This window comes from Aplidium turbinatum, chromosome 1 (genome assembly GCF_918807975.1).
Source record: "Aplidium turbinatum chromosome 1, kaAplTurb1.1, whole genome shotgun sequence".
In the NCBI taxonomy this organism is placed as follows: Eukaryota; Metazoa; Chordata; class Ascidiacea; order Aplousobranchia; family Polyclinidae; genus Aplidium; species Aplidium turbinatum.
Genome location: NC_137472.1, coordinates 10,453,650 through 10,481,541, shown reverse-complemented (window position 1 = coordinate 10,481,541; position 27,892 = coordinate 10,453,650). Strand labels below are relative to the sequence as shown.

The 27,892-nt window shown below is 35.2% G+C and overlaps 1 protein-coding gene across 1 annotated transcript in view; it reads left to right on the top strand.

Moving 5' to 3' along the window:
* LOC145775078 (uncharacterized) overlaps nucleotides 1-27,892 on the top strand; it is a 111,070-nt gene that overhangs the window by 29,535 nt on the left and 53,643 nt on the right. The window contains exons 24-25 of the mRNA XM_082586313.1: nucleotides 4,004-4,207; nucleotides 4,531-4,722. Coding sequence (XP_082442439.1) covers nucleotides 4,004-4,207; nucleotides 4,531-4,722 — 396 coding nt within the window. The remainder of the gene's footprint in view (nucleotides 1-4,003; nucleotides 4,208-4,530; nucleotides 4,723-27,892) is intronic.

Sequence of the window (27,892 nt, the reverse complement as noted above, 5' to 3'; positions counted from 1 at the left end):
CTCGAAAATCTCCCACAAGGTCTTTATTTTTATCGTGATATTTTTGTGCCTTGTCTGTCCTGAACTTGAAGTCATTGTGCAGCACAATCCACACCGGTTTTTAGACTCAGTCTTCATTGAAAATCTTTTGTGTGGTGCATCATTTCAAGTAGTGTCTTCCCCTAAACTGTTACACAAATCGCCCAGAACCAGAACCATCGTGTTATCTTACAGCAGTTGAGAGCCCGTTATTGTATGTGTGGAATTATTACTGTAGATGTCTGACTAAATTCATGCCAAAGTTGAGCAAATTCTGCTTTCGGGATCCTTGCCGTTATTTACGGTATTTTTTGTTGATAAGTTTGGGCAGCATTTTTCCAAGATAAATGAAGACATCGGTATTGTTCGTCACTTAGATTTAGTTTTCTCAGCATTGTTTATTCATTCTTTGATCCACTAGTTTGTCCCACTTTTGGTATAATCGGATCGTTTATAGCCTAAATGGCGGGTCTTCACAATAGCCGGCCTCTTATACATTGGCGCAACGTATTCAGATGTTGAATCAATGATGAAGAAAGCTGATTTGTTGTTTGTCTTATGTGACGCCTAACTTTATGCCTCGTCTACAGTACAAAATATTTTGTAATGTACATTGTGTACATTGTACATTTTGTTTGTAGGCCTACATTACAAAATATTTTGTAATGTAGATGAAGCATTATCATCTTTATTTTGCGCTCTTTGGAACAAAACACAGTGCACTGTGAAACAAAAATACAGGACATAACAACAAGTAGGCGACATAAATCAGTGAAGGGACGCCATCGAGTTAGCTGCTACGTGTAAATGAAGCCTATCTCATAATTTTGAGTATCTCACAATTACTGTTTGCAAAAACGCTATTTCTCCGGCTTCTCCCAAAAGCATTTGCAGTGATACATTTCCTCAATTGCAAGTTTTGTCAATGAGAGCATTTCCATAGAACGTTTATTTCGAAACCAAGTTTTCGTGTCTTTATCCAAGAGAAGATTTCTTATTGTAACGTTTTTTATTCGTCAATGAATATTATCTGCTTGAAACAACTGTTTTGAATAGTTTGTGGCCTCCATAGTCTACTATTTTGATCGTGGATTGCTATTCTTCTTTGTAGAGCTGATAACGCAAAAAACGTTTGCTATTATTGTTTCTAATTAACAGCTTTGCGATCACTGGCTTTTCTTTGTAGCATAAGAAATAACGCGCTTTGTATTATTGAGGTCAAACCAAACAAAAGAAAGCAAGAGAATGCTTCTCTCTGCTCGCGCATATCGATGCACGAAGCAATTATGAGCTTATGGCTTGTCATCGCAATGTAATCCATTTCACGCTTTGCTGGAAGTTAGCTAGAAATAGCAAAAATTCACCAAAATCTTGAATTTACAAGAAAACTACACAACTTTTAGCATCAAATTTAATATCATCAGATCCGCCTGGCAATTTTAGGAAAAGTCAAGAAAAACCAAGTGCATGGCGTTACTGTGCTTCAAATAATTAAAGGAAATATGAGGGGGGGGCCAAATCCGGCCTCCCTTTGAGGAGCAAAGTGTTAAGTAAGATTTGTTAAAACATAAAAAATTGTGTTTTGCTATGAATCTTACCAGATATATAACTTCTGGAATACAGTGTGCTCATAATTAAATTGATTTCGAGCATATTTTTTATTGTTAATTAAGGCATGTGGTAACAGTCTACTTTTTTGAATTTAGTTTTGTTGAAAACTTTTGCTGAAAATATTTTTCTGAAAAAAATCTTCCTTTAACATTTGTTCTTTTTGCTGAGATTCAATTTAATTGTTTTCTCTCATGGTCTATAAAGATAATGTCGGCTGCATAGCCGAGTGGTGAGAACCATGGGACGGCAATCGAAAGGGCGCCGGTTCGACACCGCTCAAGAGCATGTGGCTGTGTTTCTGGCAGGACACTTAAAGGCATGCCTGAATGTGGACATGAAGATTGGCTTCCTTGGCTTTCCTTCAAGTTAATCTAAATCTTCAACCACCTGGTGTAAATCTGAATACGACAAACAAAAACAAAAGATAATCATATAACCATTTATGATCCACTTAGATAACGTTTGTAACAGTAACAGTAAGAGGGAATGGAGTGGTTGAGGTGTTTCCCAACAAACTGTTAACACGAGCCAACAGAAGAAAATTGACAGGATGTTGTCTTCTGCTGGCTAGCAACGGGGAATAACTCAGTTGGAACTCATCCTAACTATCTGACTACATTTATTAGGCACTATGATTGCTTTTCAAAAGGATTTCTTTATTGATTACCCAGCATAAATGTCGATGCACCCAGATTGCCCAGACAAAGCACACGTACGTCAGGTTGTGTCAATTTGAAAAAGAAGATTATTGCTACGCAATCCTATTTCATACACGATGTGACGTCAGAAAAGCATCATTCCGCGAGTGCTGCTAGGCGCAATGCAAACTTGAAAGTAGGCTAAACAGTTGAATTATGAGAACGCTGGACTGCACTGCAGAATGTGCCGTTGGTGCACGAATGTAAGACAGCAGTCGGTACACGTTCACTCCTCAGAATGATTAAATCTGGCATGAAAGTGTTACACTACCACTATCACTACCACTGCCACTGCCACTACCGCTACCGCTACCACTACCACAAACTTAAACTAATAAACTGAGATTAGTAATAAATCAAACAGTAGGCTATATACTGTCGCTAAAGCAATCAATACAACCGAGTCGTGGCACAATCTTTCAACAAAAAACAAGGTTGTTTTAACAAAAACTTTAATTACAAAGAAATGACTGCATCAATGAACATTGTTTTAAACTTTACTGTACTAATCAAAAAATAAAGAGCCCAAAATGTAGATACCAAACTCATGTTCAGCAAACAAACGTTTCGAAAACTATACTGTCTTCATCTTCAGTGCTATAAATGTGTTATAAATAGTTCTTCAGTGCTATAAATATTACTGTACTACATCTAAAGTTTCAGATTTATTCCTGCGTCATCACCAAAAAGCAGAAATTTATGTGTGTGACTGTTGATTTGCTTTTAAAAACATTATCTCATTGCGATTCACAACGTTGCGAAATGTTATTTCAGCAAACAACCTTTTGAATGTCGGCAGCAGTGGCCGAGTGGTGAGCGCGTCGGGCTCGCAGTCGAGGGCCTGCTTGTTCAACTCCAGCTACCCGCACTTGCTGTTGTTTCTCTGGGCAAGAAACTTTACGATAATTGCCTCCAATCAGTGATCGATTTCGAGTAATGGGTAGTACCAAATTAAAGTCATAAGTAGAGTAAACAGCCGGAAGCAGACATTGCCGTCGGCTGCATCGTGGGTCAGGTGTACGTCGGAAGGCGTACACCGATGCATAGCGCTCAAGTCCGCTTTCCCGCTATGCAGGATAAAGATAATAAAAAATAAAAAAATTAGGTTCTATGAGTATGAAAATTGTAAAAATGGCATCAAGAAGTAAGTTACTATTTCAAATATATGTTTTTTCATCTTTTTTGCATGAGAAGTTGGGTTTAGATGGACAGTTGGTGAACCTAGATTGCGCCTTGATGAGCGTTTCACTTATGAATGCAATGTTGTTATTGTTGTTATAAGATGGAAGGAAGACAATATGACTATATGAAGAAAGCTTCTTTGTCAGAAAGACGAAGGGTATTGAAAGTTTGTCTATGCAAGGTGCACAAGCCACCAAGATTGTGAATAAACAAATGTTAAGATCAACAAATATTGGTCAACTTTCAACGTTTGATTTCCACCAGTAACAACGACACACTAGAATAAAGATCGTGCGGTTCTTCAAAGACCACTTTCTGTGTAACCACAAGAAAATGGGATAATTCGTAACGATTTGTAAAAGGCTGTTTTGTAAATCTGACAACATGTTACAAAATCAAATTTTTGGTGTTTGATTCCTCTGAAGTTGGTGAAGCACATTATTGCCTCTTGCTGAATCTGCTTCTGTTGACTGACGTCATTTTTTTTTGTACAGAGATCGATTGTCGTGTAAATAGGCCTCGCTTCGGATCGTCTTCCAGTAACAGTCGATACACGAATCCAAATTATATTGCTTTGGGGGGAACGCTTTCATACACATGTAACCATGGTTACGAAATGGAAAATCAACCAAGCGGAGAATTGACTGTGACTTGTGAAAGGAACAGACAATGGTCTGGAGGTATCCCGGCTTGCCTGCGTAAGTGACAGAATTTCTCATTTTATTCATAGCATTTAGGAACAAAAGATTTATTTCTTTGACACCTGCCCATGTTTATATATATTTTTTTAAATATATTAAAACATGAAGGGTGAACCTAAAGGAATTTTGGCAAGAAGGAACTTCTATACCTAAGTGATAAACAGACACTGAAACCGAAAATTTTCGTTGCAGAATTTTGAGATAATCGATTTTATATTTTTGGCCCGTTTTGCCCCAAGTTCGATTAAACGTTTATTGTCAGGATAGTATAATTGATTAAATGTGATACCACAATCTGATCTTCCATGTTTTACATACAGTTATTGAATGCATTGTTCCTGGAACTTTGGAATTTGGGAAGATATCAACGAGTGAACCTAGATTGGGACTAGATGAGCACTTCACTTACGAATGCAATGAAGGGTATAGGATGGAAGGAAGACAAACGGACAAATTAACTGTGGAATGCCAGGAAGACAGGACTTGGACGATCGATGTCCCAACTTGCACACGTGGATTGTCTTTCATTTTTTTAGTGGTTGTTCTTTTACTGTTAATCCTCAGAGTTCGCTTCGTTTAAAAAAAAAACACAGTTCTTCAATGTCAACTCAATGTTGCATTTGAAGGAATGCTGTTCAACACAATTGCTTTTAAACGTCTTGACGAGTGTGAGACAACAAAAATATTTTAACTTCATGTTTAATTTGGTACAATTCTTAGGCTATCTAATTCTCATTGTGTAACTTTACGTAGGCCTATGTTGCATTTTTTGTTTACACTAGAAGTTTGTGAAGAAGCCAATTGACCTCGCAAACATTAAATGCTATAGATCAAAATGACCCCAACCGCAGTTGTAGGGCTAAAAAGCCTTTGGATGAATCCGGTTATGATTTGTGTGATCACGCTTTCATGTTAATCTATTGTGAAGATATTATCTTATAGCCTAATTTGAGTTTTAAAGAGTTGTTTGCTATTTTCCTCATGTTGCTTTTCAGTTGTCCAATGTCCCATCCCTGACTATCCAAGATTTGGATCGATCAGTCGAAGCTTCGTTGGAAGTATGGCTGGGTTGAGAGATTCCATTATTTACAGTTGCTGGGATACTTATCGACTGATTGGAGAAGAAAGGGTTACTTGCAGCAGAGATGGTACTTGGTCACATGATGTCCCTATTTGTAGAGGTTTGTTTATGATTATGAGATGGTATTGTCAGGCCACTATATTTCTATTTTTCCATCTAATTCATTTTAGTTTCAGTTTTGCTACAAGTTTTAAAAAAAAAATAATTTTTATAGACGTAGCTACTTACTTAAAAGCACTTCACAGTTCATGGAAATCCAAATCGATTTACACACAATGTTTTAAATCAAGGTAAAAGACTAAGTACAAGATTAGGTACAAGGTGTTTCAATACAAGGTGCAAACTGTAACAATACCTACGTATTGTTACAACTTGTTAGGATGAAATAGGATATGTGTTCTTAGCCTTTATCATTAGTCTGCTTTAGTTAGTACGCTTAATGGATCAAATAAAAAATCAAACATGAGGTAGATGGAAAGTAGCATGGGATAGAAAAATTGTTAATTATCGTAGGATGTTGTGAGAAAAAAGATAAGATTTGACTTGTCATAATACCGAAAGAAAGCTTGTAGTTAAAAAGTTAATGTCACAAGCCAGATGGCATGTGACGTGGGAAGCATTGAAGTGTTTGTCCGTGCGATTTTCAAATGGGCGATGTTCTATTTCGCATGAATCACTACAATTACGTCTTTATATGAGCGTGGTTATAAACTTGAGCTCAGCTAGCACAATCGGGTGTCTTTACGTCTGTTGTGGAATGTTTCTTGCGCAGACAAAGTAATTTTTTAACTGGACCAAATAGTTGCAATCTTCTTTAGTTGGTGTGTTATGTGCGTTGTGCTCTTTTATGATAATGTAGCTGTTTAGATACCTACAAAAATTGGTTAGTTGATTCAATAAAACTTGGGTAAGTGTAAGACAGTCCATTACGGATAAAAACACGAATTTAACTATCATTTAATAGTTATTTTTGAGAGGCATTAACAAGGCTGGGGTTGAATACTGAAAAGTTTGGGTGTTCATCAGGACAATTATCGTTTCTAGCGCTAGTTGCTACGTTCATCTGATGAAATTGAAAGTAAAATTAACAACAAACAAGATGGTTTATTGCTTCACTGACGTTTCGCGCACCATGACAATGCGCATCCTCAGAGCGAATAACATACAAAATAAAATTTCACCAGGTTATATACTGCAGTGCGATTGAAGGCAAGAAAAAATAAAATAAAACACGCAATATTTTAAAAAATTGGCCAATAATGTGTGAGCGGTTACTTTCCTCGTTAAATTACGTAAAAACTTCCAACAATAGACATGAAAATTCGAAGCGGTGACGACCAACAGAAAAAGTGCGATTGAAGGCAAGAGAAATAGAACACAATGTTTTTAAAGATTGGCTAATGATGTGCGGTTACTTTCGACGTTAAATTACGTAAAAACTTCCAACAATAAACATAAATTCGAAGCACTGAAGACCACTAGAAATTCGAGACAAAATTAGATTGCAATGACTTTTCTAACTGTGTTTAAGTAGGCTTGAAGCCTGCATGTCGAGACAATAGTGATTTATAAGGTTTTGGTAAAAGGAAACGACGGAAACGACGGAAATCTTTTACCAAAACCTTATAAATCACTATTGTCGCGACATGCAGGCTTCAAGCCTACTTAAACACAGTTAGAAAAGTCATTGCAATCTAATTTTGTCTCGAATTTCTAGTGGTCTTCAGTGCTTCGAATTTATGTTTATTGTTGGAAGTTTTTACGTAATTTAACGTCGAAAGTAACCGCACATCATTAGCCAATCTTTAAAAACATTGTGTTCTATTTCTCTTGCCTTCAATCGCACTTTTTCTGTTGGTCGCCACCGCTTCGAATTTTCATGTCTATTGTTGGAAGTTTTTACGTAATTTAACGAGGAAAGTAACCGCTCACACATTATTGGCCAATTTTTTAAAATATTGCGTGTTTTATTTTATTTTTTCTTGCCTTCAATCGCACTGCAGTATATAACCTGGTGAAATTTTATTTTGTATGTTATTCGCTCTGAGGATGCGCATTGTCATGGTGCGCGAAACGTCAGTGAAGCAATAAACCATCTTGTTTGTTGTTAATTTTACTTTCAATTTCATCAGATGAACGTAGCAACTAGTGCTAAAAACGAAGGCTGGGGTTGCTGTGCTCAAGAGGTCAGTGCAAACCTCTCAGACTTACATGTCATGCAGAGAATTTTTTCAACAACTCATCAAAGAAACCTGCTGTTAGTGCTTCGGCGACAATTGCTGTAACTGCTCGTCTTGCCACAGGGGAGCAAGTACCAGTCAACAAATGAAAATGACGTCTGTTACCAGCTCAGTGGCCAAATATTTACCATCTTCGGCTCTGATGCTAGTAGATCTAAAATCGATTCCAGGTCAGGTCATACCGAAGACTTTAAAAACGGTACCGATTGTGTTCTTTCTTGCACAACGCAGTGAGAATAATTTGGGTAATAATGTGATGACATCCTAAACATAATACAAATTAAAAATGAGCCCTGTTGTTAACAATGACCTAGGCAATTGTAGACCGAAAAAACCCTAACAATACTATTATTGTTAGTTATAGCAATGCAAAATCAACTCAACTTTGTCTTGATAGACATGCCCGCGCAAACCCTGTGGTAAAAAATACACTTTATCGAAAACGACGGTTGCTAATTACTCTGCTTTTGCTTTGGAAATATAATATTACCGTACTGTAGTTTACTATGTTAACAAAAAATAGCTGTGTCATGAAAAAACTCGGCTTGAATTAACTGCAATCACTTTTTTAGTTTTTCATAGCAAGACAAACTTAACAAAAGTATGTCGACTGCGCGGCCGAGTGGTGAAAACGTCCGCACTACTTTATAAGAACGTGGGTTCGAAACTGCTTCTGAGCACCAGGCTATGTTCTTGCAAGACACAAGACATGCCATGCCAAAATAAAGAGAGCAGCTGACTCGAAGACTATATGTCAATTAGCTGGTTTCTGTTGTATCGTATCTGTTATCACAGTGTACTTTATGTTGATGGAATGGGAGCAAAATGAAACATGATTGTTATTAAACATATTACAACTGCCAACTTATAGTCTTCATTATGCTTACAACTATCAAGCGTGAAAATGCGTAAGGTCAAAGTTAATCTCATAGAATAGATCTTTCTGGATAATGAATTTGTGGAGTCTTTCTAGTATTAAGTACTTATAAACACACAATATCAAATTTTTGTAATCAATACGAAGCCTAAAAACATTTTAAATGTTTAAATTACTGGGAATGACATCATGGTCGATGCATGATGTCATTCCCAGTAATTTGTTTTCAAAACCAACTTGATGTAATTCTCAGTACTTTTTTTCCATAATCAACTAACCCAGGCTTATGGCCGCAATTAAAAATTTAGATTATGCACATGTGACTACAAGGAGCCAATGTGTGTTTTCACGCCGCTTACCTCCTATAAGTATCGAGCCAACGTCCTTCCAACAGTTTAAGGTTTCTACCACGCAGCTCATCTCTACGCTACCATTGAAATCTCATTATAGAATACAACTTATATTTTAGCATTGGTGAATGATTTTCGAAGACTAAATGATGGTTGGATTGAAGTGTCTAATGGGCATCAGTTCAAGCTATCAACAACCACTCAAGACTATGAAGAAAGCAGACGAATTTGTCAAAGAATGGGATCGGATTTGGCATTTTCCAGTATTCGAAATATGCGCAATAGAAGGTGAGACTACAAGTAATATTTTCAAGATTTATGGCATTATAGTAACATTACTTTAGGCAATAAAAACGTCATCTTGTAACTCAATCGCCAAAATGAGTAATTTGTGTACTTCAATGACAGGAGTGTTTGCGAATGATGTTTCTTCTTGGTATTGCAAAATTATTTTAATGTACTTGGTTGCGTGTCGAAAGAAAAGCTATTTTCTTTGTATGTTATTTTCTTATGTCTTCTCGATTTCATTTGATTTTTCATTACACACTTCATGAAAAAATATCGTTTTGAACTGCTCAATAGTGTATGATGTAGTCTACATTGGTTTCAAAACATGTAAATAATTATTTAAAGTTAGCTGTTTTCAAAGCTTCGCCAAAATCAATTCTGTCATATTAGATTTAATTATCAGTCATACAATTAAATCTAATAAATATAATATAATAATATAATAATATTATATAAATTTAATAATATAGTTATTACACTCTAAAATCGCTACTCTACAGCCTGTTTCACCCTAAAAGGGGATCATCAGAAGGGTCCTGAATTCGCTCTGCTTGGCTTTTTGCTTGGCATTGAGCACATTTTCTAGTATAAGTAGCATTTATTTTTTAAATCTAATAATAAATATAAATTCATATAAATCTAATGAATACAATAAAATAATATAATAATATTATATAAAACTTAATAATAAACATAAGTTATACAATCTAATTTATTAATGAAATAAAAAAAAAAAAAAACTTGTAGCATACTCTTGTTTTAGATAACATGGCAAATAAATAGTTTTTAAAACTTTATTCATTGTTTTTCAGGATTGTCATAATTGCTTTCAATCCCAAATCATTTATTTGGATTGGAATGAATGATATCGACGTAGAGGGAACGTGGAGATGGATCAATGGCGATCTTGTTGCTGACTCTGAGAGGTTTTGGGTAACTGGAGAACCAAGTAGTGACAATGCAAGGGATTGTGCGGTCATGGGTTCAGACTCGCTCAGCTACGACACTTATTGCAAGGATCCTCCAGGTAGCATAGTACGCTACTATGCTTTATGCGAAAGGCCGGGAAATTAAATTCATACTTCTGAATTTACTTAATAACAATAGAAAACTTGACATCGAAAGTTTCACGTACTATCGACTTATCATATATATCTTCTATACTAAAGTACGGATTTTAGGTTTGCACGAGCCCATGCTTGTTCGTATCGCGTGTATTCCCGAAAACTCGTAAAGAACTTTTTTCGATGAAACAAATTGTGTGAATTATATTTAACCACTTGTTTTCCTTGCAACAGCTAAAGTGTTTGATTGACAGAAACTCTGCCAGAGAATGTAAAACATTACAATATGTATATCTGTAATTTGAATGTGCAACTATAATTTGAGCACAAATTGAAGCTAATTTAAATGTTTTTTTTTATGTTAAATTGCTGCTTTTTCTTTCGCTTTCTTGTTTTTGTTGAATAAAGTTGCTTTTTGGTTACTTTTTTGTAAAAATAAAGCACTTTTTGAATTTTTTAGGTTACAAAAAAATCGCCCTAGTAATTACGATTGATAGAATATTTAATCTCGGACTGGGAAAGCTTTCGTAAGAGCTCAACCCTGAAGTTTTGCATACTTGTAGAGGCTGTGAACCACTGACGCAGGCCCGGCCGCAAACTTTTTTCTCACGAACTTTCTGTCTCATTTGCATATTTCTGTAAGTGCAGCCGTTACTGGTTACCGCGCGCTGTAACTGTTTCTACCAATACATTTTTTCAAATGTCTAAAATTTTCAACCCTCATGTTCAAGGGGGCAAACGTTTTTGGATTAAGATGTTTGGTGTTTATACACGTGTCTGCATATTTTGAGAGGGTTAGAGTGAAACGTTTGGTATAACCCCCCTACTTTTAATGGGCTTAGGTTGTGCAGCCGATTTAATTATGCTGCCCTAATTCAAAGACCTACTGTGTGTTGTTTGATTCTGCAATCATAATAAAAAATAAGCTTACAAAGGGCCTACCTTTTTTGAAAAGCTCTTGTGGACCACAAAAATTAATTTAAAGAAAAAAAATTGACTTCCATGGGCGTCGAACTATTGTTCTTACAAACATCAGGCACAAGATGAAGCCACTGAACTAAAAATGCCAAGGAAAATATGCTAGCATTCACACGGTATTAGCCTAATACACTCTATGCGAAGTAATCGACAAAAATATTTACGCGCTAACCAGTAATGACTACACGGGAAATTGAACACCTACCACTTTAATTACTACAGTTTAGCTAGAAAAGTTACTTTTTGAAACCATAAACAGACATAACTCAGTATCAACACAATATGTAACATTATAAAAATAAAATAGCGAATGTTTTCCGCGTATGCACATCTTTAATTGTTGTTATGTCTGCTTTAATTAATAACAATGAAAATTCAGGTTGATGCACAGTATATTATTGACTGTTTAATGGAATCATTACCAGATACTGTCAAACAGTAATTGCCTTTATTGCTAATTACGTTAATAAAAATGATAGCAAATAAAATGTTACAATGATGATAATAACAAGTATCTAATAAATTGTTGAATGCAATTATCGGTTTAATAATTTTGCTATAACGTGCATTTTTATTTTCGTGTTATGTCATTGCAATTTTTTTGTAACAAGTAGCAATGGTTGCTATAGACCAGTGGTTCCCAAACTTTTTCACCTTGTGGCACACTAGAAAAATTATGAAACGCTTGCGGCACACTTACAAGAGAAGAAAAGTTGCTTTAAAAAAAAATTATTTTCACGTGTTAATGCGATGGATGATTGGATGTGCTTGTTTATACGAACATATACGACTGAAATGAGGTTGCATTGTTGACAAACATACCCGCATTTCATCTTCAATTTTAAGCAGTCTCTCTCGGTTACAGCTTTAATTTCAGTCAAAACAGAAAAGCCATGTTCACATAGCCATGAGGATGCAAATGGCAATATAATTTTGATTGCTTTTGCACCGATCATGGAATAGGATTTGGAAGCAGACAGCCAAAACTCATCCAAGTTTATTTGTGGAAACAGCTTTTGAAAAAACGGATCGTTTCGTAAATCAATGAGCTGTTCTTCTGCTTCTGCAGAAGGATTGTTTCGTTGCTTCCGAATGGTGGGAAGTAATGTTGCAGTGCAAGCTCAAGTCCAGACAATAGGCTCACGATTTTCTGAAGAATTTCTTGTTTATGAGTTAATTCATTAAGAGCGGGAAACGAATCAAAGACTTTCTTCGAGACTTTTATTTTCCCCCCACATTGTAGGACAACCATCAGTACAACGCTCACTCAGCTACTGCGTTTCAACTCAAAAAGCAAAATATTTTCGTCTGCCAATTTGAATATGTCTTCTCCTTTGGTTGTGTCCTTCAATTCTTTGCAAAACAAACATTCATTTACCAATGTTTCAGTGTTAATGAAGAGAATACAAGCCAGCAGATGAGATTTCCCAGTTCTGTCAGTAGGTCTGTTAACTTGTAAAGATCATAGTACAGACAGCTCGTTGGCTGTAGCAACAAAGTGTTCGCGAACTTGATCCATTAAATATGAGGATAGTTCTTCTATCCTTCGTGAAATTATGTTATTTAACAACGGAACTCTAACTTTTTCAGAGGAAGCACTACGAAACATTTCTTCAACAACAACAGCTAATGCCGGTCCAATTACTGTTTCTGCATCCGTGTGTGCTTTTTTGTGTTTCGCCAACAAGTGAGCCACTTTGCAACTTGCAATCAATCCTTTTTCCGGCAGCTTGAGGTACCTATTCATGATCCTTGCCTGCTTGTTTGTTTGGGACTTCAGGTTCGCTAAATATCCTTTTGGTTTATCCTTCAATGTTGGATGATTTTTCTCGAAATGTCTGCTAAGCTTACTGGGAACAAGCGACTCATTAGATAAGGCTTTATTGCAGATAATACAGAAAGGTTGTTGGTTATCTTCGGGTCCTGAAGCAATAAACCCGTAGCCTACTGAACGTATTCTTTAGCAGCTCAATTATGACGTGGCAATTACCCTACTCTATCGGCAATGCCATAGTTGGTTTCATCATCACATGTGCTTATTTATCATCTATTGAAGCAGTTAGAGCGCTTTTAAATCGCATATGCTTGTCTGCATGGCTTATTTTAAATATTTATAAAGTTCTTTTCCAAAATTCCAAAAAGATTCGCGGCACACTTGAGAATCTGTGGCGGCACACTAGTGTGCCGAGGCACACAGTTTGGGAATCACTGCTATAGACTGCTCTGCATGTATGCATTGCATTTTACTGTTATGTATTGCTATAGACTGTTATGCTAAAATTAATGTTATAGATTGTAATGCATGATTAACCAACTTATTGTGACATCAGTAAACGCTTTGTAGATATTGAATTGTTAGAATGATACTTTGCAATGGTAGTAACTATTTTGGCAAGCATGAGCTTATGTGGCGAAGTGTAACTTTTTTAAACACTTTTACATTTCAAAATTAACAACTTTAGAAACACATTGTTGGTGCATGTACTGCCTTAACCCTTTGCTTTTCAACGTTTTTTTGGAAGTTAACTGCTCAAGGGGGGGCCTTTTTTGGATCAAATTCAATCAGCTGTTACGTGTTATCTGCTGATGCTATTTCAACAAAAGTTGCACTGGTGTGAAAAAAAATCATTTGTCTATAAGTTTGAAAAGTCATTATTTTAAAATTTTGTATGTTAAACTTGATATTTCAATTTTTGCAAAGGTACCCAAAAACGACAATTTTGATTTATCTTGCCGCTATTTAATTACCGTGCTAATCCGATTTCATGCAAAGTTCTGAAAAACAATGAGCTCGATCGAACGCACGAAGTGTGTGTGCGGTGTGCCAAATCATTGCATTGATAAAGATTTACTTACGACTTGCGAGCAAATCTTATTGTAAGCTACTCATTGATTCTAAAATAGTTACAATCAGAGTAATATTGTTACACGAATTTGAAAAAAAACAAAACTGCGTTTGTTGTCTTACATTTTCGTCCTAAACTAATGCATTCCCAAACTCATGGCTAGCTTCTAGTTTTATGGAACCAAATTTCTCATAAGTAACACCTTAGCCTGCTTGAATAGCTGTTTACATCTTCGTTTGTGTATTTTAGGTCTACAATTGAGTTTGTAGTATGAATATTTTTAGTAGAGAGAAGACAATTGAACAAGTTGTTGAAATTATCTGAAATTTCTAAGTTCAAATTAGGTGCTTTTGAAATAGTGGATTTGTGTCAAGTCGCATCACAAATATCATGCAAGCTACATCATAAGTCATTTCGCTTACGGGTGTTTATAAACATGACTCATAAATTACATCCACCAACAATACAGCATTTACATCAACAAAGCTAAGTTCGAAGCTAAACTTTTTATTGAAGATTGTGTCAATCAATTTGAAATAACATTTTTAGTCCGCCAGCGTCGAAACAATGCAACAGCGAATTGAGGAACATGCGTAAACAAAGGAAATGTGAAATAACCCACAGTCAGCAAAGCTACATAAATTTAACGTTTACAAATGTTGAATCAATGTAAAAGGAATGGATTGCTGCCTGGGTCGTCATTGTTTGAAGCACAAAAAATACGCGTAAATGCGACAACATCAGCAAGGCAGCGATTATGTTTCTGGCCAAAAAAAAATTAACATTTGAATTCAAAGATAAAAATGATTATAACGAAGCTTCAAAGTTTGTCGTAAAAAATATTGCAGAGATACAATAAACATAATCATTTTGTGCCAGATTGTGAGAAGACTTCCTAGATTCTTTCCAAACATTTGCAGGATTGCAAATTATTTTTTATAATTTTATATTGCCAAAAAATGGCTTCTTTGTTGAAACAACGTGGCTACAATTCTATAAAAAATTCTTAGGCCTACTACATTGAAGTAATGAAATTTTTTTTTGTGATTTTGCTGATGACGTTTTACAATATCCGAGAAGTAAAAAATAATAATGATGAATTATTTTACAAAACCGTGGTTTGCAAGCGCTTCACAAAAAATTGTTGAGGGAAAATTTACCATTAGACGTAAAACGTTTGTAAAAGAAAATTGTCGGTTTACGTATTTATAATGTTTATTGCCCTGTTCGAATTATAAACTGCCTGTATTGTCTACCTTTGTGGTTGCCGGCCAGCTTAGAGCAGCATGCAAACTACGCGTTTATGGTATTTGCATCGTGTTATGATTCTCGAAAATTTCCCACAAGGTCTTTATTTTTATCGTGACATTTTTGTGCATTTTCTGTTCTAAACTTGAAGTCATTGTGCAGCACAATCCACATCGGTTTTTAGACTCAGTCTTCATTGAAAATCTTTTGTGTGGTGCATCATTTCAAGTAGTGTCTTCCCCTAAGCTGTTACACAAACCGCCCAGAACCAGGTTGATTATTATGTATCTTACAGCCGTTGAGAGCCCGTTATTGTATGTGTGGAATTATTACTGAAGATGTCTGACTACATTCATGCCAAAGTCGAGCAAATTCTGCTTTCGGGATCCTTGCCGTTATTTACGGTATTTTTTGTTGATAAGTTTAGGCAGCATTTTTCAAAGATAAATGAAGACATCGGTATTGTTCATCACTTAGATTTAGTTTTCTCAGCATTGTTTATTCATTCTTTGATCCACTAATTTGTCCCACTTTTGGTATAATCGGATCGTTTATAAATGGCGGGTCTTCACAATAGCCGGCCTCTTATACATTGGCGCAACGTATTCAGATGTTGAATCAATGATGAAAAAAGCTGATTTGTTGTTTGTCTGATGTGACGCCTAGCTTTATGCCTCTTCTACATTACAAAATATTTAGTAATGTAGATGAGGCATTATCATCTTCATTTTGCGCTCTTTGGAACAACACACAGTGCACTGTGAAACAAAAATGCAGGACATAACAACAAGTAGGCGACATAAAGCAGGGAAGGGACATATTGTAGCCATCGAGTTAGCTGCTACGTGTAAATGGAGCCTATCTCATAATTTTGAATGTATCTCACAATTACTGTTTGCAAAAACGCCATTTCTTCGGCCTCTCCCAAAAGCATTTGCAGTGATACATTTCCTCAATTGCAAGTTTTGTCAATGAGAGCATTTCCATAGAACGTTTATTTCGAAACCAGGTTTTCGTGCATTTACCCAAGAGAAGATTTCTTATTGTAACGTTTTTTATTCGTCAATGAATATTATCTGCTTGAAACAACTGTTTTGAATAGTTTGTGGCCTACATAGCCTACTATTTTGATCGTGGATTGTTATTCTTCTTTGTAGAGCTGATAACGCAAAAAACGTTTGCTATTATTGTTTCTAATTAACAGCTTTGTGATCACTGGCTTTTCTTTTGTGGCATAAGAAATAACGCGCTTTGTATTATTGAGGTCAAACCAAACAAAGGAAACCAAGAGGATGTTTCTCTCTGCTCGCGCATATCGATGCACGAAGCAATTATGAGCTTATGGCTTGTTATCGCAATGTAATCCATTTCACGCTTTGCTGGAAGTGAGCTAGAAATAGCAAAAATTCACCAAAATCTTGAATTTACAAGAAAACTACACAACTTTTAGCATCAAATTTAATATCATCAGATCCGCCTGGCAATTTTAGGAAAAGTCAAGAAAAACCAAGTGCATGGCGTTACTGTGCTTCAAATAATCAAAGGAAATATGAGGGGGGGCCAAATCTGGCCTCCCTTTGAGGAGCAAAGTGTTGCTATAAATAATAAGATGCAGAGGAAATATTGAAAATGCTATAGCAACGAAAAGTGGTACCGGGGTTTTCCAGGTTGAAATAAAAGTGCCTCAAAATTGTTTCATAGGCAAAAAACTGTTTCGTACATTATTTTTATATAAACAGAAGCATCGATTTCTCTAAATTAATATTAATAAAAACACATTTTTCTGTTACAACAGAACTTATAAATACAAAGTTAAAATAAGCGATGCCCAAAGCAACATATCAGATAAAATTTAAAAAAGAATTACATAATGTGATATCTGTATGATGTTGTAAGATACCAGTTATGCAAATTCAGTTGTTTGGATGTGTCAATTTAAAACAAGAAGAAATCTCACGCGAATTCAGAAGAATCTGTGATCGCTGCCTTCACAGAAACAAATATTCCATCAGAAAGTTTCCCAGTTCAGTTCAGTTTGTTTTTATTTCTGACTATCACAAAGAAAAAAAAGAATATATGACAAACATAGCAGAGGTCTAGAAAAAAGAAGAAACGACTAAACGCGGACGTTATAACGTGCATGATACCAAAACAGGACAATCAGTTTAACACCTCAGTAAAAATTTTTACAAATTTAGAAGAAAAAAAATAGGCTAGTGAATTTTTTTTAACAATTTATATGAGTAATAAAAAAAAAAAAAACAAGACAAAAAGACAGTTGCTATGTTGATCGACCTCGCAGGGTTAAGGTGCGTCTACACTAGCAAGTCTCGTAGGTTTTTAAGCTTATTTTGTTCACACTGAAATCTCGAAGAAGATTTTACGTGCTTGACCAGCAGGTTGTCTAGAGACCAGAGATGATCGGAGTCTGGATTTTCAGGCTCCGCTCCGCCTCTGAGCTGAACTCACTCCGCATCCGTTTCCCATCCTGTTGTTTGGGGCAAAATTTACATCAGCATCCACTTCGCGTCCTGTTTTTTGTGGTAAAATGTATCTCAGCATCCGGTGTTTATCAATATATTGGAGAATCACATATATCAGTTATTCGTATCGAATTTGTAGTGTCATATGCAATTGCAAACGCTATTGCAAACGCCTATGTTGCATTTTTTGTTTACACTAGAAGTTTGTGAAGAAGCCAATTGACATGGCAAACATTAAATGCTATAGGACAAAATGACTCCAACCGCAGTTGTAGTGTTAAAAAGCCTTTGGATGAATCCGGTTATGATTTGTGTGATCACGGTTTCATGTTAATCTATTGTGAAGATATTATCTTATAGCCTAATTTGAGTTTTAGAGAGTTGTTTTCTATTTTCCTCATGTTGCTTTTCAGTTGTCGAATGTCCCATCCCTGACTATCCAAGATTTGGATCGATCAGTCGAAGCTTCGTTGGAAGTATGGCTGGGTTGAGAGATTCCGTTATTTACAGTTGCTGGGATACTTATCGACTGATTGGAGAAGAAAGGGTTACTTGCAGCAGAGATGGTACTTGGTCACATGATGTCCCTATTTGTAGAGGTTTGTTTATGATTATGAGATGGTATTGTCAGGCCGCTATATTTCTATTTTTCCATCTAATTCATTTTAGTTTCAGTTTTGCTACAAGTTTTTTAAAAAAAATAATCTTGTCATGTTTTCTCAACCGATTGTATATTTGAAAGCAAATAAAGATAATTTTTATAGACGTAGCTACTTACTTAAAAGCATTTCATAGTTCATGGAAATCCAAATCGATTTACACACAATGTTTTAAATCAAGGTAAAAGACTAAGTACAAGATTAAGTACAAGGTGTTTCAATACAAGGTGCAAGCTGTAACAATACCTACGTATTGTTACAACTTGTTAGGATGAAATAGGATATGTGTTCTTAGCGTTTATCATTAATCTGCTTTAGTTAGTACGCTTAATGGATCAAATAAAAAAATCAAACATGAGGTAGATGGAAAGTAGCATGGGATAGAAAAATTGTTAATAATCGTAGGCTGTTGTGAGAAAAAAGATAAGATTTGACTTGTCATAATACCGAAAGAAAGCTTGTAGTTAAAAAGTTAATGTCACAAGGCAGATGGCATGTGACGTAGGAAGCATTGAAGTGTTTGTCCGTGCGATTTTTAAATGGGCGATGTTCTATTTCGCATGAATCACTACAATTATGCCTTTATATGAGCGTGGTTATAATCTTGAGCTCAGCTAGCACAATCGGGTGTCTTTACGTCTGTTGTGGAATGTTTCTTGCACAGATGAAGTAATTTTTTAACTGGACCAAATGGTTGCAATCTTCTTTAGTTGGTGTGTTATGTGCGTTGTGCCCTTTTATAATAATGTAGCTGTTTAGATACCTACAAAAATTGGTTAGTTAATTCAATAAAACTTGGGTAAGTGTAAGACAGTCCATTACGGATAAAAACACGAATTTAACTATCATTTAATAGTTATTTTTGAGAGGCATTAACAAGGCTGGGGTTGCTGTGCTCAAGAGGTCAGTGCAAACCTCTCAGACTTACATGTCATGCAGAGAATTTTTTCAACAACTCATCAAAGAAACCTGCTGTTAGTGCTTCGGCGACAATTACTGTAACTGCTCGTCTTGCCACAGGGGGGGCAAGTACCAGTCAACAAATGAAAATGACGTCTGTTACCAGCTCAGTGGCCAAATATTTACCATCTTCGGCTCTGATGCTAGTAGATCTAAAATCGATTCCAGGTCAGGTCACACCGAAGACTTTAAAAACGGTACCGATTGTGTTCTTTCTTGCACAACGCAGTGAGAATAATTTGGGTAATAATGTGATGACATCCTAAACATAATACAAATTATAAATGAGCCCTGTTGTTAACAATGACCTAAGCAATTGTAGACCGAAAAAACCCTAACATTACTATTATTGTTAGTTATAGCAATGCAAAATCAACTCAACTTTGTCTTGATAGACATGCCCGCGCAAACCCTGTGGTAAAAAATACACTTTATCGAAAATGACGGTTGCAAATTACTCTGCTTTTGCTTTGGAAATATAATATTACCGTACTGTAGTTTACTATGTTAACAAAAAATAGCTGTGTCATGAAAAAACTCGGCTTGAATTAACTGCAATGGCTTTTTTAGTTTTTCATAGCAAGACAAACTTAACAAAAGTATGTCGACTGCGCGGCCGAGTGGTGAAAACGTCCGCACTACTTTATAAGGACGTGGGTTCGAAACTGCTTCTGAGCACCAGGCTATGTTCTAGCAAGACACAAGACATGCCATGCCAAAATAAAGAGAGCAGCTGACTCGAAGACTATATGTCAATTAGCTGGTTTCTGTTGTATCGTATCTGTTATCACAGTGTACTTTATGTTGATAGAATGGGAGCAAAATGAAACATGATTGTTATTAAACATATTACAACTGCCAACTTATAGTCTTCATTATGCTTACAACTATCAAGCGTGAAAATGCGTAAGGTCAAAGTTAATCTCATAGAATAGATCTTTCTGGATAATGAATTTGTGGAGTCTCTCTAGTATTAAGTACTTATAAACACACAGTATCAACGTTTTGTAATCAATACGAAATCTAAAAACATTTTAAATGTTTAAATTACTGGGAATGACATCATGGTCGATGCTTGATGTCATTCCCAGTAATATGTTTTCAAAACCAACTTGATGTAATTCTCAGTACTTTTTTTCCATAATCAACTAACCCAGGCTTATGGCCGCAATTAAAAATTTAGATTATGCACATGTGACTACAAGGAGCCAATGTGTGTTTTCACGCCGCTTACTTCCTATAAGTATCGAGCCAACGTCCTTCCAACAGTTTAAGGTTTCTACCAAGCAGCTCATCTCTACGCTACCATTGAAATCTCATTATAGAATACAACTTATATTTTAGCATTGGTGAATGATTTTCGAAGACTAAATGATGGTTGGATTGAAGTGTCTAATGGGCATCAGTTCAAGCTATCAACAACCACTCAAGACTATGAAGAAAGCAGACGAATTTGTCAAAGAATGGGATCGGATTTGGCATTTTCCAGTATTCGAAATATGCGCAATAGAAGGTGAGACTACAAGTAATATTTGCAAGATTTATGGCATTATAGTAACATTAGTTTAGGCAATAAAAACGTCATCTTGTAACTCAATCGCCAAAATGAGTAATTTGTGTACTTCAATGACAGGAGTGTTTGCGAATGATGTTTCTTCTTGGTGTTGCAAAATTATTTTAATGTACTTGGTTGCGTGTCGAAAGAAAAGCTATTTTCTTTGTATGTTATTTTCTTATGTCTTCTCGATTTCATTTGATTTTTTATTACATACTTCATGAAAAAATATCGTTTTGAACTGCTCAATAGTGTATGATGTAGTCTACATTGGTTTCAAAACATGTAAATAATTATTTAAAGTTAGCTGTTTTCAAAGCTTCGCCAAGATCAATTCTGTCATATTAGATTTAATTATCAGTCATACAATTAAATCTAATAAATATAATATAATAATATAATAATATTATATAAATTTAATAATATAGTTATTACTCTCTAAAATCGCTACTCTACAGCCTGTTTCACCCTAAAAGGGGATCATCAGAAGGGTCCTGAATTCGCTCTGCTTGGCTTTTTGCTTGACATTGAGCACATTTTCTAGTATAAATAGTATTTATTTTTTAAATCTAATAATAAATATAAATTCATATAAATCTAATGAATACAATAAAATAATATAATAATATTATATAAGACTTAATAATAAACATAAGTTATACAATCTAATTTATTAATGAAATAAAAAATAAAAAAAAATTGTAGCATACTCTTGTTTTAGATAACATGGCAAATAAATAGTTTTTAAAATTTTATTCATTGTTTTTCAGGATTGTCATAATTGCTTTCAATCCCAAATCATTTATTTGGATTGGAATGAATGATATCGACGTAGAGGGAACGTGGAGATGGATCAATGGCGATCTTGTTGCTGACTCTGAGAGGTTTTGGGTAACTGGAGAACCAAGTAGTGACAATGCAAGGGATTGTGCGGTCATGGGTTCAGACTCGCTCAGCTACGACACTTATTGCAAGGATCCTCCAGGTAGCATAGCACGCTACTATGCTTTATGCGAAAGGCCGGGAAATTAAATTCATACTTCTGAATTTACTTAATAACAATAGAAAACTTGACATCGAAAGTTTCACGTACTATCGAATTATCATATATATGTTCTATACTAAGGTACGGATTTTAGGTTTGCACGAGCCCATGCTTGTTCGTATCGCGTGTATTCCCGAAAACTCGTAAAGAACTTTTTTCGATGAAACAAATTGTGTGAATTATATTTAACCACTTGTTTTCCTTGCAACAGCTAAAGTGTTTGATTGACAGAAACTCTGCCAGAGAATGTAAAACATTACAATATGTATATCTGTAATTTGAATGTGCAACTATAATTTGAGCATAAATTGAAGCTAATTTAAATGTTTTTTTTTTATGTTAAATTGCTGCTTTTTCTTTCGCTTTCTTGTTTTTGTTGAATAAAGTTGCTTTTTGGTTACTTTTTCGTAAAAATAAAGCACTTTTTGAATTTTTTAGGTTACAAAAGAATCGCCCTAGTAATTACGATTGATTGAATATTTAATCTCGGACTGGGAAAGCTTTCGTAAGAGCTCAACCCTGAAGTTTTGCATACTTGTAGAGGCTGTGAACCACTGACGCAGGCCCGGCCGCGAACTTTTTTCTCACAAACTTTCTGTCTCATTTGCATATTTCTGTAAGTGCAGCCGTTACTGGTTACCGCGCGCTGTAACTGTTTCTACCAATACATTTTTTCAAATGTCTAAAATTTTCAACCCTCATGTTCAAGGGGGCAAACGTTTTTGGAATAAGATGTTTGGTGTTTATACATGTGTCTGCATATTTTGAGGAGGTTAGAGTGAAACGTTTGGTATAACCCCCCTACTTTTAATGGGCTTAGGTTGTGCAGCCGATTTAATTATGCTGCCCTAATTCAAAGACCTACTGTGTGTTGTTTGATTCTGCAATCATAATAAAAAATAAGCTTACAAAGGGCCTACCTTTTTTGAAAAGCTCTTGTGGACCACAAAAATTAATTTAAAGAAAAAAAATTGACTTCCATGGGCGTCGAACTATTGTTCTTACAAACATCAGGCACAAGATGAAGCCACTGAACTAAAAATGCCAAGGAAAATATGCTAGCATTCACACGGTATTAATACACTCTATGCGAAGTAATCGACAAAAATATTTACGCGCTAACTAGTAATGACTACACGGGAAATTGAACACCTACCACTTTAATTACTACAGTTTAGCTAGAAAAGTTACTTTTTGAAACCATAAACAGACATAACTCAGTAACAACACAATATGTAACATTATAAAAATAAAATAGCGAATGTTTTCCGCGTATGCACATCTTTAATTGTTGTTATGTCTGCTTTAATTAATAACAATGAAAATTCAGGTTGATGCACAGTATATTATTGACTGTTTAATGGAATCATTACCAGATACTGTCAAACAGTAATTGCCTTTATTGCTAATTACGTTAATAAAAATGATAGCAAATAAAATGTTACAATGATGATAATAACAAGTATTTAATAAATTGTTGAATGCAATTATCGGTTTAATAATTTTGCTATAACGTGCATTTTTATTTTCGTGTTATGTCATTGCAAGTTTTTTGTAACAAGTAGCAATGGTTGCTATAGACTGCTCTGCATGTATGCATTGCATTTTACTGTTATGTATTGCTATAGACTGTTATGCTAAAATTAATGTTATAGATTGTAATGCATGATTAACCAACTTATTGTGACATCAGTAAACGCTTTGTAGATATTGAATTGTTAGAATGATACTTTGCAATGGTAGTAGCTATTTTGGCAAGCATGAGCTTATGTGGCGAAGTGTAACTTTTTTAAACACTTTTACATTTCAAAATTAACAACTTTAGAAACACATTGTTGGTGCATGTACTGCCTTAAGCTATAAATAATAAGATGCAGAGGAAATATTGAAAATGCTATAGCAACGAAAAGTGGTACCGGGGTTTTCCAGGTTGAAATAAAAGTGCCTCAAAATTGTTTCATAGGCAAAAAACTGTTTCGTACATTATTTTTATATAAACAGAAGCATCGATTTCTCTAAATTAATATTAATAAAAACACATTTTTCTGTTACAACAGAACTTATAAATACAAAGTTAAAATAAGCGATGCCCAAAGCAACATATCAGATAAAATTTAAAAAAGAATTACATAATGTGATATCTGTATGATGTTGTAAGATACCAGTTATGCAAATTCAGTTGTTTGGATGTGTCAATTAAAACAAGAAGAAACCTCACGCGAATTCAGAAGAATCTGTGATCGCTGCCTTCACAGAAACAAATGTTCCATCAGAAAGTTTCCCAGTTCAGTTTGTTTTTATTTCTGACTATCACAAAGAAAAAAAAGAATATATGACAAACATAGCAGAGGTCTAGAAAAAGGAAAAAACGACTAAACGCGGACGTTATAACGTGCATGATACCAAAACAGGACAATCAGTTTAAAATATGGCACGGTCGCAACACCTCAGTAAAATTTTTTATAAATTTAGAAGAAAAAAAATAGGCTAGTGAATATTTTTTAACAATTTATATGAGTAATAAAAAAAAAAACAAGACAAAAAACAGTTGCTATGTTGATCGACCTCTTAGGGTTAAGGTGCGTCTACACGAACACGTCTCGTAGGTTTTTAAGCTTATTTTGTCCACACTGAAATCTCGAAAAAGATTTTACGTGCTTGACCAGCAGGTTGTCTAGAGACGAGAGATGATCGGAGTCTGGATTTTCAGGCTCCGGTTCGCCTCTGAGCTGAACTCACTCCGCATCTGTTTCCCATCCTGTTGTTTGGGGCAAAATTTACATCAGCATCCACTTCGCGTCCTGTTGTTTGTGGTAAAATGTATCTCTGCATCCGGTGTTTATCAACATATTGGAGAATCACATATATCAGTTATTCGTATCGAATTTGTAGTGTCATTTTTATGCAATTCCAAACGCTGTTAATTACAAAATAACTTAGATGCATGAAGGAATTAGTGATGTCACGAGTAAGAAAAATCTGACCGATGCTCGCACCGCGCTGCAAATGTCTGCCTGCACACTGCACTGCAAAAAATCTGATGTCACACTGCACCCGCACCGCACTACAAAAAGTTCACAGTACGGTTTTCGATTTGTCTTGTTGTAAATCAAAGTCCGAAACCGAAAACCTCTAAGCAAATGCTGGAAAAAAAACAGGCGTAGGCTATTAGGCTATAATGCACATAATTTTGTTTTCACTTTTATCAGTGAAATTTACATTTTATAATGTCATAACTTGTTAACTGTATAAGAAACAAGAGCAAGCTATACCCGATCGTGTTCATCATCATAAGAGGCTGCCCTTGTGCATTCCAACGGATATGACGCAAATTATGTACGGGTTTCTACTTGATTAAACTGCTGTTATATTTCGTTATAAATCAATCAAATAGCTCATTTTCAAAATCAGTTGTCTCTTAACTAGCTACGTCATAATTAAAATTATTGCAGGACAGCTCGAGACTATACACTTTGACAAGCTTAAATTTTGACAAAACAAACATTTAAAGGCTCAAAATGAACATGTTCATGAAATACGTTGCTTTGACTTTGGCTCTTACACTTTGTCTGTCAGTTGATGACAGCTATGGAGAGCTGGTGACTGTTTGCAGAACCTACAATCCTGATAAAGAGTCTGGACCACCGAAATGTGAGGGTGAAACAGTGACAATAGTTAAGTCAAGAAGTGAACATGGTGGTGTTAAGCCTCTCGATGAATGCAAGAAAGAACAAATACAACAAATTGTTACGAAAGTGGTTGGCGGTAAGTTTCTGATTTTATTGTTTTGAAATGTTAATTTTATCACACAATTAAATTTTTTTCACATACAGTAATTAAGATTTGTTAGTTTTAAAAGTATTGTTTTCCTAAACTAAACATTTCAGTCTAATTTTATCCCACGAGGGCTACCTATGTTACTGTTACATATAGCCTAAACACAACCTTAAATTAAATGAAAATTTTTTCGATTACTATACACTCTTACGATTAACATCTTTGCTTGGATTTTATCAAATCAAGGTTTACTTATAAATTTGAAAAATTAAAAAGGTGATTAGCTATTATTGCCAACATAATTAGCTATTATTGCCAACTCGTGTATATTATTAATAGGACTAGTATAGATCAAGTAGACTTTGATGGTGAAAGCCCGTTTTTTGATTCCAAAAAAAATTTTTCACAAATTATCTCGTAGAAAATAAAAAGCTTTTAAAAAACACAAAAAATGTCATAAATTAATTTTTGAGATATTGTTTGAAGGTTGTTTTTACTTGTTAACCAGTTATCTATTCTCCTGGACTTCAACAAGGTCACACGAAAATATCAATTTGAAAACCGTTTTAGAATTCATGAAGAATATCACGACCAGACTCAACAATCTGTTTGAGCAGGTAGAACAAGTGACAAATAGACTTCCAGAGACAACTACAACCGATGCACCGTCAACTACACGTGAGTAGGCCCCTACTATGCCAAGAACTAGGGGAGTTAGGAGTTAGTTGCCACTCTAAAGGTGGCTGGGCTATGCCTCGATCTTTGAAGTGAATAATTTGGGCCCATTACCAATGAGATTTTTCTGCCCCAAACCAAGACACATCTAAATAAAACGCACTGTTTTCAATGAATTCGGAATGATTTTAGGGGTTTCTTCAACTTTTCAACTTTCCAGGGCCTGAGAAAGGTTACGAGCACCTGAAAGCATTCCGGGCCCGGATGCAAAAGTACCCCTGAACCTTCTTGTCAACGCTACCAACAACATGCAGATTAGAGTTTCCCATTTTTGGGCGACCTTTCAAGAAAAATAATCTTAGGTCATATTCTGAATGGATTTTTAAGCTGAATTTAAAAAAATAAGTTATTTTTTCATTATGAAGTCATCTTGAGGTGCCACCTAGCAGATTTATGCAATTTTGGCCGTATCTTGTGAAAGATAAAAGATAGAGAGATGAAATTTGTAGCAAAATACCAGGAAGTGTCGGTTTTCTATCTACTTTCAATACATTGTTAAGCGCTAACTGCAACAGAAAACAAGTTATTTAGAAAAAATGGGCTTTTTTCATTTCCGTCTAAAAAATAGCATTTAACCGACTAATCTGACTTACAACTATATTGGCAATCACTGTGCGAGTCATAATGTGGCAAAACTTCTACAACATTTATGACGTAATACCATATCGGTGCTTGGCATGAAGCCCAATTTCCATCGTTTTAAGTTGTATGATTGAAGAGCAGCCGGAAGTGTTGGGGAACCAAGGAAAGATACTATTGGGTAGAACAGGAGACTATGTTTGAGACAGAAGAGATAAAAGAAGCGACAGATGACAAGGTTTGGTCCTGTGCTGGTTTGGAGCAAAGATCATGTGACCAAGACTACTTGTACACTGGAGGATCGACATTACACTTCTCCGCTACAGCAAACCAACCAATTGACTCCCAAAAATTCTGAATGAGCTGGAACATCAAAATCATCGGTGTAATAACGAAACGTAATAGAAAAAATTTTGTCTTGAACATTTAGAAAAAGCCAATCTTTGAATTAAGTTCTGTTGATGCTAGGAAACTATGCAATAGGCTGTGCAGAAAATGGAGTAAAAATGTATTTTTTGAGATAGGCCTAGGATCTTTTAACTTTCCTAAAAGTTGTAGTAGACTATAAAAAACATAAATGTGAAACAAAAATTGAAAATAATGACGTCACACGGTCGCGCTGGGCGTTTCTTTGGTTACCAGTACCCATTTTTCTAAAAATTGTCATATTTCGAAAACCATTGAAGATAGAATGATGAACGTTACATCAAAAGCTGCAGAAGTGGCATGTTTATATCTGCTCTAAGAACACTTTTTATTCTAGAACTACTTGAAAAATATTTATAAGCAAAATTCTCAATTTTACTATTTTTTTGTAGTAGGGGAGATGCAGGACTGATTAGACATTTTTTTTCTTTGCTCTCATTTCTTCAACTTGTATCAAAATAAGACAACATTTTTAAAGAAGAAGGCCAAGG